The following is a 13,483-nucleotide window of genomic DNA, read 5'->3' as shown; positions in this document are numbered from 1 at the left end:
ATGTAAAATATGACATCAAAATTGCAAAATGTGGAAGAGGGGAGTAGAAAATGTAGATCTTTTGGAATGTACTTGAACTTAGACTTCTATCAGTTTGTGGTTTTTCTCTATCTAAAGGTTAGGATTTGTGAATTATATGAGATACTAAACATGCTTATATGGAAAATGATGAAGAGGGCAGGTGTGTGTATTTTATTTATTTATTTGTTTTTGCTGTGTTGGGTCTTCGTTTCTGTGCGAGGGCTTTCTCTAGTTGTGGCAAGCGGGGACCACTCTTCATCGTGGTGTGCGGGTCTGTCACTATCGCGGCCTCTCTTGTTGCGGAGCACAGGCTCCAGACGTGCAGGCTCAGTAGTTGTGGCTCACGGGTCTAGTTGCTCCGCGGCATGTGGGATCCTCCCAGACCAGGGCTCGAACCCATGTCCCCCGCATTAGCAGGCAGACTCTCAACCCCTGCGCCACCAGGGAAGTCCCAGTTGTGCGTATTTGAACAAACATGTTATCTGCATATGAACAAAATGCCCTTAGCATGTAATTAAGGGTTTGTATGTACCAGAGACACACCTGGAGCCCGAGCACAGCTCTGTCATCTCACCTGAGGCATCTCTGGGAGCACAGCAGGGCCCATCATGCATCCTGAGGGCACATCACACAACCAGGGAATCATGCAGTTCTCAATTATCAGGCCAGTCTGGCTTTCCTAATTTAGGGTGCGGTGGGCAGAACACCTTCTGGGTGTTCTGGGGCTCCTGCAAAGCTACATGCTGCAGAGGACAATGACAGGCACTCATCCTGCTAGGGGAGCCAGCATTAAGTAAACCCTTTCTTCCTTTCATGTCTATCCATCTACGAGGGGCAGGCTTTTTAATCACAGAGATTTGATGAAATAGCCTAAGTTGATCTTTGTGAGCATGATAAAGAACCAAAGAAAGAGAAGATTAGTGATTTTCATAAAAGGAGAATAACCCACAACCACAACCTCCTCTACAAAGCATGAGACGAAGTACACTGTGTGGTGTACCTTTATTCTCTGCCTCTTCCTTTTAGTCTTTCCCACCAGTCTGATTTCCTTCAATGTGGGAAACCATGTAGCCAGCTTGTGTCTAAGACTCTCTCCCATCCCCTTCCAGCCTGAAAAATCACTGCTTCCTCCTTCCTCTGCACAGTTCTCTTAGGTGCCTGTTGGAAAAAAGACACACTCCAGACACAGGGGTGTGCATGGGGACTTGGAAAGCTCCTGAGTTACTCCACAATGGTGGGTAGTAAAGTCCACTTGCTTGAGAGAATTATCATACGCTGGTCTGGCCAACAAGGCAATCAGTTCCAAGTGAATGGAAGGAGAGGAAAAGGTCGAGGTCTGTGCAGACCAGAGGAGAATCATTAACAGGAGGAAATCCCAGAAGTGAGAAGGTCCTGGACAAATTAATTTTCAAGCATTTGAAAATCTGAGTAGTTCACTATATATGCAGGGCCAGCTATGTGCCAAGAACTGTGCTAGGTGCTGGGAACAGAGCTCCCATCCTCAATGAGCTTACAGGAGGTCAGGAAATCTGGGTAATTACAAAACAGCTTGTTACAGTGGTGATCAAGGTGCATGGGAGCACAGAAGAGGAGGCTTATCTCAGATGTGGGGACAAGGGAAAAGTTCCCGGAGGCAGTGATAACTAAGCTGAGAATTTGAGTGTATAACAATTAGTTTCCAGAGCAGAAGGGAGATCTGGGAAGGGTCAGAATGTCCTAAGCAGAGGATCTAGAGAAAAGAGAATGTGGGGCTTCCAACAGACTACAAGAATTCAGGGTGGCTGGACCTTAGAAGGCTGAGTCTGGGAGTGCTGAGACCCTGAGGGGCCTTGGGGGTCCCATTTAGGCTTTATTTGAAGCAGTGGGGGTCAGTGGAATTGTTGCTGAACGGAATTTGTGTCTGCTCACCCGTGTGCAGTAAAACCAATCTACTGACACCAGGTTGTGGTGAAGGCAAGTGTAGTGTTTACTGCAGGTGCCAAACAAGGAATTCTGGTGGCTAATGCTCAAAAGAGCCGAATTCCTTGTTTGGCACCTGCAGTAAACACTGCACTTTCTTTCACCACAACCCAGTGTCAGTAGATTGGCTTTACTGAACGCAGATGAGTGGACCAAAGTTTGGTTCGGTAACAGAATGTTTTAAACAGAGAAGTGAGACCAACAGTATAATATTTTAGAATGATTTCTCTGGGAGTTGTTTCAGTAGAGGAGGAGAGAGAAGGCTAAGGGCCAGAACTACAGCAGCGGCTATAGAGAGAAGTGGAAGGATTCAGGAAATATTCAGGAATCAGAAGTGACAAGATTTGGTGATAGATGATTCCTTAGAGAAAAACCCTGTATGTTCAGTCAGCTCTCTCTTACCCCTTCCCCCTTTTCCTCCCTCCCTCCCTCCCTTCCCTCCTTCCCTCCTTCCTTCTTTCCTTCCTTCCTTTCTTATTAAACTTAGGTTTGGGCTTTAAAGTTGATATAAAGTGACTTTAAAATAAAAATGACTAGGACTAGGTTTTTCATTTAAAGATATTAAATGTTTTGACTTTACAATAGAACAAGAATAACAGCTAGCACTCATGAATAGCTACTATGTGTCACAGGCTGTTCTAAGCACTTTATATATATTAATTCCTTTAATCCTTATAACCTTATTACTCCGAAATGACACATGGGAAACTGATGAACAGAGAGATGAGTAACTTGCCCAAGGTCACACAGATGATAAGTGGAAAAGCTGGGATTTCAACCCAAGTACTTTGGTTCAGTCCCTGCTTCCCCACTTAACTATGGGAATGACCATGGGGAAAAAATTTAAAAAGATTGCCTGAGATCTGTTTGGGATAGGAATGTCTGTTCCCCCTGTTGATTAGATAGGAGATGAGTGATCCAATAGGAAGCTGGAAAGGGCTAGAAGAAGAAATTACTGATGATGGTCTAGTTTCTGGGCAGCTGTAATTTCTCCAGGATAACATGTTTTCACTTAATATTTGTAGTGGATTGAATGGTGGCCTCCCAAAAGATAAGTCCACCCAGAAACTGTGAATATGACCTTATTTGGAAAAAAGAGTCTTTGTAGATGTAATTAAGTCATCTTGAAATGAGATCACCCAGGATTATCCAAGTGAGTCCCACTGCAATGAGAAGTGTCCTTACAAGAAGAAGAGGAGACACAGAGAAGGCCACGTGGAGATGAAGGCCGATTTGCAGTTACACAGTTACAAACAAAAATCCCCCAAGCATTGTCAGCAGCCACCAGAAGGTAGTAGAAATGTATGAAATGAATGGTCCCTCAGAGCCTCCAGAAGGAATCAAACCTGCTCCTGCTTGATTTCAGACTTCTGGCCTCCAGAACTATGAAAGAAAAACTTTCTGTTGTTTTCTATACAGAAAATGTCTATCTATCTAAATGTAAAGAGTGCTTGGTAAGATGTAGGTTGAAAAGACAACATAGGCTAGAAGACCATCTTCTTCTTAATGTGTTAAGCATTTCGATTACTGCACTGATATAGATGCCTTCTTACTGGAATTGATCCTTTACTTCTCATTCAGTTAGCATAGTTACTCTGATTTATGTTTCAAATGAGGACTACACACATGGTTCTGTGGAAGTGTGACAAGATTGGAGCATTGGTCTGTGATGAAAAGAGGCGGTGATATTTATAATAGCCAAGTAAAGGTGGGTGGAGTTAACCCCAAGAACACTGCTTTTCCATCGTATTCTACTGTAAGCTCCGTCTGTAACATTTTCTGCTACTCTTTTCCCATCTTCAGTTTTACAATGAACAAAAAAAATATAAAAATGAGACAAATGCAAAACATTCCATAAACCTGCAGCTTTCAAGATTGCTTCTCTCTCCAGAGTCAGGTTTCTGTGTTTCTTTCTTGATGCCCTAAGTTAGTACTTGTAAGTATTTTAATTGAAATATGCAGTTATCAGTATAGTTTTTCCACAAGAAAATGTAAAGATCATAAATTATTTTGGTAGATCCAAAATTGTTACTATAATTATAGCAAGTCAAGATTACAGTTAAAGCCTTCCTTTTAACTTAGAATCTTCATTCTCATATTTCTTACAACACTTTGTTGTAGAACCATAAAGACAATAGAAAGACAAGTTCTGTCAACTGTATCTTCAAGTTTTAAAAATATTAAGCTATTCTTCCAACATTACTGGACAGTGGAGCAGGAGGACATCCCTGAGAAAGTAAACATAAATTTAAAAAAATTAAATTAAAACAAAGTAGTGTTCAGTTAGAGGCTGAAATGCATTAATTTGTTTCTCTCAAAAATCTGGGCCCTCTTTGACCTGACTTCTAGTTTTGACAATGACTACACTTAAAAGTGCTAGTTCTTGGGTTTCCCTGGTGGCGCAGTGGTTGAGAGTCCGCCTGCCGATGCAGGGGACATGGGTTCGTGCCCCGGTCCGGGAAGATCCCACATGCCGGGGAACGGCTAGGCCCATGAGCCATGGCCGCTGGGCCTGCACGTCCGGAGCCTGTGCTCCGCAACGGGAGAGGCCACAACAGTGAGAGGCCCGCGTACCGCAAAAAAAAAAAAAAAAAAAAGAGCTAGTTCTTAGACAGTACTTAACTACAAATCAAGCTCTGGGCTAAACATAACTTTCCCATGGATTCACTTGTTTAATTCTATCAATGACCCTGTCAAGTGGGCGGTATCATTGTCATCTTCATTTTAAAGATAAAGAATCTGAAGCACAGAGAAGTAAAGATTTTTTTCCCAAGGTCACAAAGCTAGGAAGTAGCTAGCTGAGTAGGAATTTGAACAAAGCTTCAAGGTTTTAAGACATTACATTTAACTATCTCCTATACTTGAGCAAAATCAGTCTTGAGTTTCTGAGCCAGTGCATGACGTGAAGGAAGCACCCCGGGAAACCAGCTGATGAGGACTTTGCTCTTGCAGGGCTTATATTCACCGTGGTAGGTCTGCTGCTCTCCCTGGCTCAGGAATTCAGAGAACAGCAAAGAGGAGTGTGCTGCCTGTAGAGGGAGAGGATAATTTAGCAAGGGACTAGAAAACTTTATATAAAGGGCCAGAGAGTAAAAGTTTTTGGCTCTGCAGGTCATATGATCTCTGTCACTCAACTCAGCCATTACAGCATGAAAGCAGCCATAGAGAAAATATCAACAAAGGGGCATGGGTGTGTTCTCATAAAACTTCACTTACAAAAGCAGGTGGAGGACTGGATTTGACCCAAAGATGGTAGTTTGCCAACTCCTGGTTTGAAGTGCTATTTGTTGCCCTTAAGCTATAGTGAGATCAACTACCTCAGAAGCCCATCAACTTTCTCCTAACGAAAAATAACCAGGCCTCCAATGTGGGAGGGACATGGCCCCAGTCTTAGTCTCTCCTCCTGATCGAGGCCATGGGTTCTTAACCTGTGGTCCGTGGACACTCATAAGCAAGTTTCAGAGAGTCCACAACTGCATATAAGAGAAAAGATATTTTATTTTATGTCTTTCTTGGTATTTTGAAGACTGTGGAGGAAAAATTGATCAGTGTGAGTTTTTTCAGTATAGTAAGTCCCCTACATATAAACGAGTTCCATGCTGAGAGTGCATTCATAAGTCCTATTTGTTGGTAAGTCCAACAAAGTTAGCCTAGGTACCCAACTAACACAATCGGCTATATAGTACTGTACTGTAATAGGTTTATAATTCTTTTTACACAACTACTACATAAAAAACAAACAAAATATAAAGAAAACATTTTTAATCTTATGGTACAGTACCTTGAAAAGTACAGTAGTACAGTACAACAGCTGGCATACAGGGGCAGGTAGCAAGTGAACAGGCAAGAAGAGTTACTGACTGGAGGAGGGAGAGGAGGTGGGAGATGGTAGAGCTGAAGGATCGTCAGTAATAGGAGATGGAGGGCAAGCTACAAGTTCACTCACACCTGACATTAATGGCACAGGGCCTGGTTCCTTGCTGGGTTCAACTCCATTTACCCTCTTGAAAAAAATGACCCAGTGATGTCTGGGTAGTAGTTCTCTTTTTCTTGTCATAGATGACACGGTAGCACTGGATTACATTCTGAATGGCTGCTGCAGCCTTCGTGTACCGTCCTACGTTCGGGTCCTGTGCCTCAAAAACTAACAGTGCCTCCTCAAATAAAGAAACTCCCCTTGCCATTTTCTGTGTTGTGAATCTCTTCAGTTCTTCAGTTATTTCTTCCTCCTCTTGTCTCTCTTCGTCCTTTCTCTGGGCCTCCAATTCCATCAGGTCTTCATTAGTAAGCTCCTCATGTTGCACAGCAAGGAGTTCAATGAAGTCGTCCTCTTGCAGATCTAGCTCCAGCTTCTCACTGAGGGTCTCTAAGTTGCTGAAGACCTCTTTGGACTCCTCATTCACTTTCTCAAATCTACGAAAATTTTGAACAAACTGTGGGCAAAGATTCTTTCAAACAGGAAGAGAGCCCTTGGCTAGGGTTTTGAGGCATCTTGGGTTCTCTCAATGATAAACTAAGAAAGGCTTCAGCTTCATATCGCCAGAAGCACTGCCACCAAACAACAGAGTTAGCTTATCTTTTGCTGCTTTACAGCCTGGCGTCAACTTTTCCTCCTTACTGATGTAACTTTGGTCTGGCATCCTCTTCCAGTACAGTCCTGTCTCATGCACATTAAAAACCTGCTCAGGTAAATACGTGCCTTCATCAATAATTTATCTAAGTGTTTCAGGAAATTCCCAGGCAGCTACCGTATCTGTACTCGCTCCTTCGTCACTTACTTTTACATTGTGAAGTTGGCTCTAGCCTTGAACCGATGAAACCAGCCATGGCTAGCATTAAAACATGCACCCTCTGATTCTTCGCCATGTTCCTTCTTCAAGTCTTCATAAAGCCTTTTAGCTTTCTCTTGAATCAGCATTAAGCTGAGTGAGACTCGATGCTGATGCTGATCCTGCATCCACACATTGAGAAGTTTCTCCATTTCCTCCATCATTTTTCCATGCTTCTTCAATATTATTGTTGACATCGTCGGCACAGCAGACGTCACATGTTTCATGATCTTGTCCTCATTCTTTAGAATTGTGCCGGTGGTTGAATGACTCATGTTATAAGAACGAGTGACGTCTACCATATTTTCGCCTGACTCCACTCTCTCAATTATTTTCACTTTTGTTTCCATCGTTATCTCTTGGTGCTTCTTTAGCAGTACAGCTACATCATCACTGCTTTTATGCTTGCTTCTGGACATCTTGGACTTGAAATAGACACTGTGCTGCTTTACTCTATACAGTACTGTACAGTACAGTACACAAAAGCACAATCACTTTAGAGGATGCACGTACGTGACAATGTATGCCAGACACGTGAACTAACACTTGATTGGTCATGCTAAGGCACGTTCACATCTTTGAAAGTTTGCAACTTGAAGGTTCGTATGTAGGGGACTTACTGTAATTAAAACTCTTGTTTTAATCCAAACAAGAGTATGGTAGCATGGGCTGTAACTACAACCAGGTGAAGATGTGTAGTCATTACCCCCCACCCCAGGTTTAGACATCAGATGATTTCTTGTTAATAGGAATTAAAGAAAATTCCTATTAGCAGGATTATGAATATGTCTCTTTGCTTACACTGGGTCTAGTTTAGGTGCTGGGAACATAAAAACAAGTGTTTATGTATTCTTTGGCTTTTAAATCAGATGTGTGCTCAAATCCTGGCTCCCTTCTTGTTAGTCGGATCATTTTGCGCAGGTTACTCACTCTCACTGAGCCTCGAATTACTCAGTGTAAAATGGAATTATAAAGACTGAGTTAAAATTTGTCAACCATTCAGCACAGCATCCCAATAAATGGAAGCCCTCATCAGCTGCGTTGTGAAACATGGTGCTGGGTATTTGTACTTCCTGTGCGCAAGGTTCTTGCCAATGGAAACTGTGGGGGAACCTGTCATCCTGAAATGCAGTGGACACTGGGATCTCTTTAGAGCAAAGAAGCTCTTTTGAGAAAGGCTGGAACTTGATCAGAATTTGAATTTTCTCCAAGACAAAGGCCTATATAAGGTATTCTGTAAGGCTGCTTTTGTACTGCCAAGCAAAACCACCCCATATAATTAGGCCTCAGTGAGGCCATATGTCCTAGGAATGGTCGAGTAGGTTTACAGTTTCAAACTGAGGACAGGGTCTCTGTCAAAACATTATCGACACCCAAACTGTTGACATTTCCCCTAATTTGCTGAAGCAGATCATGATGAAATTGGCAGTTAGGCCTTTGACATGCAAGTAAATGAAATCACTGACTTAGCACAAATCTTCCTTGATTTACCATGGGGTTACATCCCAATAGAGCCATTATTAGTTGAAAATATCATAAGTTGAAAATGCATTTAAGACACCTAGCCCACTGAATATCATAGCCTACAATTACATGTGCTCAGAACACTTACATTAGGTTACAATTGGCAAAATCATCTGACACAAAGCCTATTTTATAACAAAGTGTTGAATCTCTCATGTAATTTATGGAATACTGTACTGGAAGTGAAAAGCAGAATGGTTGTCTGGGTACAGAGCAATTGTAGGTGTATCAGTTGTGTACCCTTGTGATCACGTGGATGACTGGGAGCTGTGGCTGACTGTCTGTACAACAAGCTCTTGGGTTTTGCCCATTATGGCCAATTAGGGACTTACTCATTTTTTTGAAGCTTGATGTGGGTCCGAAAGAAAAGCATCTTTGGAGGTCTAGCTTTGTGCTCTGACTGTACAGTCCCTAAGCAGACATCACTGGGTTCAGGGGTCTGTACCACCTTCTGCAGCCCCTCTAGGGCAGGACCAGTCTCGCTGTCTCTGTACCTCAGTCCTTAGGTCGTAGTAACGTTACTAACAGCTTGCATGTTTTGTCTTATTTCATCCTCATACCCGACTTACAGATGAGGAAATGGAAGCCAGAATGGTTAGGTATATAATTCCGACACAACTTCAACATGTGTCTGATACCACCAAGCAATTCTCTGACAACAGCTGAATGTCCTATCAGATCCCGCAGGTTAAGGGCTCAGTTCTACCATACTGCTCCCTCACCCATTTCAGATGCCAACTGCATCTGATGTCAGGTTGTTATCTGTGCTTCTGACTTACTATAAATCGGAGGTTCCCACTACCCTCTCCTTGGGTTTTATTTATTTGCTAGGATGGCTCACAGAACTTGGGAAACATTTTATTTATGAGATTACCAGTTAATATAAAAGGGTATAACTTAGGAATAGCCAGATGGAAAGATGCCCAGTGCAGGGTATGGGGAAATGGTGTGGAGTTTCCATGCCTTCTGCAGTGGTGCATTCTCCCTGAATCTCCATGTGTTCACCAACCTGGAGGCTCTCTGAACCCCAACCTTTTTTTTTTTTTTTTTTTTTTTAGATTGAATATATTTTATTAAGACTAATTCTGAATGGGAAAACGTAGTTAAAATAGTGCCCTTGGTATCTCATCTCCCTCCATTTTATGTCAAGTTACAGAATTGGTTTCATGGTAATAAAATCAAAGTTGTAGGCCTCTGACATGCTCTCATGGAGAGTTTTGTTGAAACGGCTCCAGTGAAAAACAGGGAGGCCACCTTGTACTGTGGGCCCACTAATGGCCTAGGCTGTGTACTTGGATGCCAGGTAGGTATCTGCCACCTTGGTGTCATAGCAACCTGCAGGACTTGGATTCAGTGAGTTCAGGTCCTCACGGCAGCAGATGGTATTGCAGGGATCACCGTTACTGTAAGTATCATTCTTGTAATTGTTGTATCGCATGATATATTTCATGGATTCCATATCAGTCACTTTCCCTTGGTCACGCCGGAAGATTTTGGCTCGTGAAGCCAGATCATAAGAGTCGTCCAAACCCAGCTTCTTAACCAACATTGGATAGCCACTCCAGTTGTAGATTTTTTCATGGAAAGGAATGTTGTAGGAGGGCCAGTATCCTGTCCGCAGAACGTCAGTTTGTTCAGAACATTCTACATATGTAGGAATTTGCTCCACAATGTACAGAGTGCCTTTATCAAGGCTGTAGTTCAGATTTACCTTCTTCAGGTCCAGGACCATGTACTGATTGTTATATGTGCCAGAGTTGTATTTTGAAAAGACCTCTGCCCACTGCTTGCCTCCGTTTGCCATCATATTGGCCACCCGGACTCTTTGCCAGGCCAGGAGAGTCTGGGGTACCACGTGCTGCAGTAGGGTTTTATTATACATGCTGTTTGTGGTCTGCAGCAATACCAAACCACTGCTGAGAAGGTAAAAGTCGTCCAGAGACTCCAAAAACCCTGGGTAACTGCTGAAAGAGAGGCGACTACTGCTGGTGTCTTTATCACTGATGTTGAAGTCCCAGTGTTTATATATCCTGAGCATGGCAGCATACGTGTACCAGCTTGAGTGAGCAAAAAAGATGTTCTCAAATCCAGGAAGAACCTTAATAAGAGCAGAGCAATGTCCCATGTCCCATCTCTTAAAAAACTCCAGGCCGAAGTTTTTTGTGGGAGAAAGTGAGGGAATCAGGTCCAGCAGATCTCCAACAGCATTCAGGAACTGAATCTGGAACAGGGTTATGGGCTTTGTTCCTTCTACTATAGCCCTCTTTGTTGCTCCTACATATAGCCCATCCATTTGTTCCATAACATAGCCTGTGTGTCTCCAAAATGGGTCATCCTTGTAATTTTTGATGTTATCCCGGGCCCACTGATCTTGCTTCGTTAAAAACTCCTGTACTTTATCCACCACGGAACGTTTATTAATCAGCTGTGGGTAGAGGTTTGTGAAGTGGTCATATATATGTCTCAGGCTATGGCCCTGGTGGATCTGCCGCCGCTGCACACAGTGAGATAACCCTCGGGCATTGGTGATTGAACTAAATCTCTAGCTACTCTTCCTACCTGGGAAGTTGTGGGGAGTGGGTAGAAGTGAAAGTTGCAACTATTCTATCACGTGGTTTGTTCCCCTGGCAACCAGCCCCCATTCTTAGGTTACCTAGGGGCTTTTTGAAAGTCACCTCATTGACATAACAAAAGACAGCTTTATCCCTCTCAACACTTAGGAAATTTCAAGGGTTTTAGGAGCTTTGTGCCTGGACCAGGGATGAAGACCAAATATATATATTTCTTATCATAAGTCACAATATAACAGGTAACTTGTCCAAAGTCACCTGCTTAGTAAATGGTAAATGCAGGAGAAGGACTGGAGAAGTGGTTTTATGCAGATCCTACATAAGCCAAAGCACTGTGCTGACTCAGAGCAGTGACTGTTAAACTCATCCAAACATTATTCAGCATCGACAAATTTATAAAGACATCTGGACTTGAGGAAATAAGTATAAACTTAAAGCCTTAGATTCTTAAATGTTATTTCAGTATAAGGAATAAAAAAAGATGATCTCATGGTTTCTAAACGTAGTGATAGTTTTTCTTGGCATAGAACAAAATTCTTTCAGATGCTCTCCCTTGGCCTCTCAGATTGCATAGTGTCTTTCATCACACAGATGTAATGGTTGTGTTTTAATAATTGAATCTTGACTTACTAGACACTCTCTCAGAAGAAGAGCATCTTTCTAGATGCAAGGTGAAGGAGATTTCTTTGAATTACTGCCATCTGCTGTTGTTATTGAATCGAACTTGGGTCTGCTCACCCACCACAAAGCAAAGCCAACTTACTGACACTGGGTTGTGGTGAAGGAAAGAACATCATTTATTGCAGGGCCCAGCAAGGAGTATGGGAAGCTCATGCTCAAAAGACTTGAACTCCTTGATGGTTTTCAGGGGAGCATTTTTAAAGGCAACATTTGGAGTGAGGGCTGCAGGATTCATGATTTTCTTCTGATTGGTTGGTGGTGAGGTAACAGGGTGGTGCTTTGGGAATCTCAATCATCAACTTTCTGGTTCCAACCAGTCTGTGGTCTATGTGTTTGTGGTCACCATGTAGTCACTATCCTCCACCCGAGGGGCAGGTGGCAGTGAGTGTCTTAGTTCCTGAAGAATAACTCAAAGATATCAGATTGTTATATATATCCATCGAGGAGGAACTAGGACTCTGTTTTATCACTGAACTTTTGTCATTACTTTTTTTGTTTAATTGTTTTTCCTTTGTTTCTGCATTCCCTCACTTCTCTAATTAGTAACTGCCTGTGCCTGATCTTTGGAACTCAGGGAAGGCCTAGGAGACTAAAGCCTTTTTATACAAGCAAGAAACAAGGGACATGGAGGGGCTTTGGTACCTGAGAGTGTTAGGGGAAACACTGACTGAAACTGCTCACCATGGCCAGGCACCAAGGTAACCATTTGCATGAGTTATTTTGTGACAGGAGGTCCTGGTAAGGAACATGAAAAACAAGCCAGCACCCACCAGAAGAATTCGGGAAAAGTCAAAAGGAGACGCCAGTCCATATGTCTTACCAACCTCCCAGAATCCTCCTCACTGGAATCCATCTTGGCTGAGTGATGTGTGTGCCACCAGGAAGGACCCTGAGTCAGAATGATTGTCCAGAGACAACCTGGAAACTAACCCCATCACCATAAAACCGGAGACGGTGAGCCATGTGGCAGAGTGGTCCTCCTGGGTTCCCTTACCCTCCTGCTCTCCACCCGGGCGCCCCTCCCCAATCAAGTCTCTTGCTTTGTCAGCATGTGTGTCTCCTCAGACAATTCATTTCTGAGCGTTAGACAGGAGCCCACTTTTGGGACCTGGAAGGGGTCCCCTTTCCTGCAACAGGAGGGCCCCACAGGGTCCTGCTTGGTTTTAATCCCCCCTTTTCTTTCATACTCCTTAATCTTCAGGGGAACAGGTGTGGGACAAGAAAGGTAATAAAGTTTTGGATAGAGAGGTTAATCATACACTCAGCAGAAGAACTCAGTTTTAGGGGCACTTGGTTTCCATGTGAGGGTTTGGACCCCAGCTTGTTATCCTTGAAATAAACTGCTGTCTTTCCAAAGATCCACTATGAGGACACAGATGCTGTTCAGGCAAAGGCTTAATAAAGGGCAGAATCGAAGTTCTTTATAAAATTTCTGACAACTGAAATGTGAAAAGAATATTTTGAAGAAAAAAAAGACTTCAAAAAGGACATTACAATACTGGATGCTAAAGTCTGTTTTTACAGAAAGACTTGGCCCTGGGTGGTTAGAGAGAACAGGTCCAGCATGATCTGTGATAATGAAGGCAACCATGTCCTCCTTCCCTGAGTTCTGAAGGGCAGGTTCAAACAGTTGTTAATCAGGGAAGGGAGGGGATGGAGAGACAAGGGAGGAACAGTCAAGAAACAATAGTGCAGCCTTGGGGCAGGGTCCTGGTTCTGCCTCAAGGGATACACATAACAATATCTTTACACTCTTCTACAGAACTAAAACCCCCACCAAATGGAAGATGTTCCAGAGAGAAAGTCACAGTTCCATAACCTCAAGAACCACAGATCACAAGACCACCTGACTCCAGAAGATCTCTAGATTGAAGAAATACAGGCCCTGCATGCACACTA

At 43.0% G+C, this 13,483-nt stretch overlaps 1 protein-coding gene across 1 annotated transcript; it reads right to left on the bottom strand.

The window, feature by feature from the left end:
- Positions 1-9,483: 9,483 nt before the first annotated feature.
- Positions 9,484-12,547, bottom strand: LOC132499484 (phospholipase B-like 1). Its single transcript, XM_060114162.1, is given in 2 exon segments — positions 9,484-10,827; positions 12,515-12,547. Coding segments are annotated over 2 exon segments (1,377 nt in total).
- Positions 12,548-13,483: the final 936 nt, after the last annotated feature.

The sequence above is a fragment of the Mesoplodon densirostris genome, chromosome 11 (assembly GCF_025265405.1).
Source record: "Mesoplodon densirostris isolate mMesDen1 chromosome 11, mMesDen1 primary haplotype, whole genome shotgun sequence".
In the NCBI taxonomy this organism is placed as follows: domain Eukaryota; kingdom Metazoa; phylum Chordata; class Mammalia; order Artiodactyla; family Ziphiidae; genus Mesoplodon; species Mesoplodon densirostris.
This window is presented reverse-complemented; position numbering and strand designations above follow the sequence as displayed.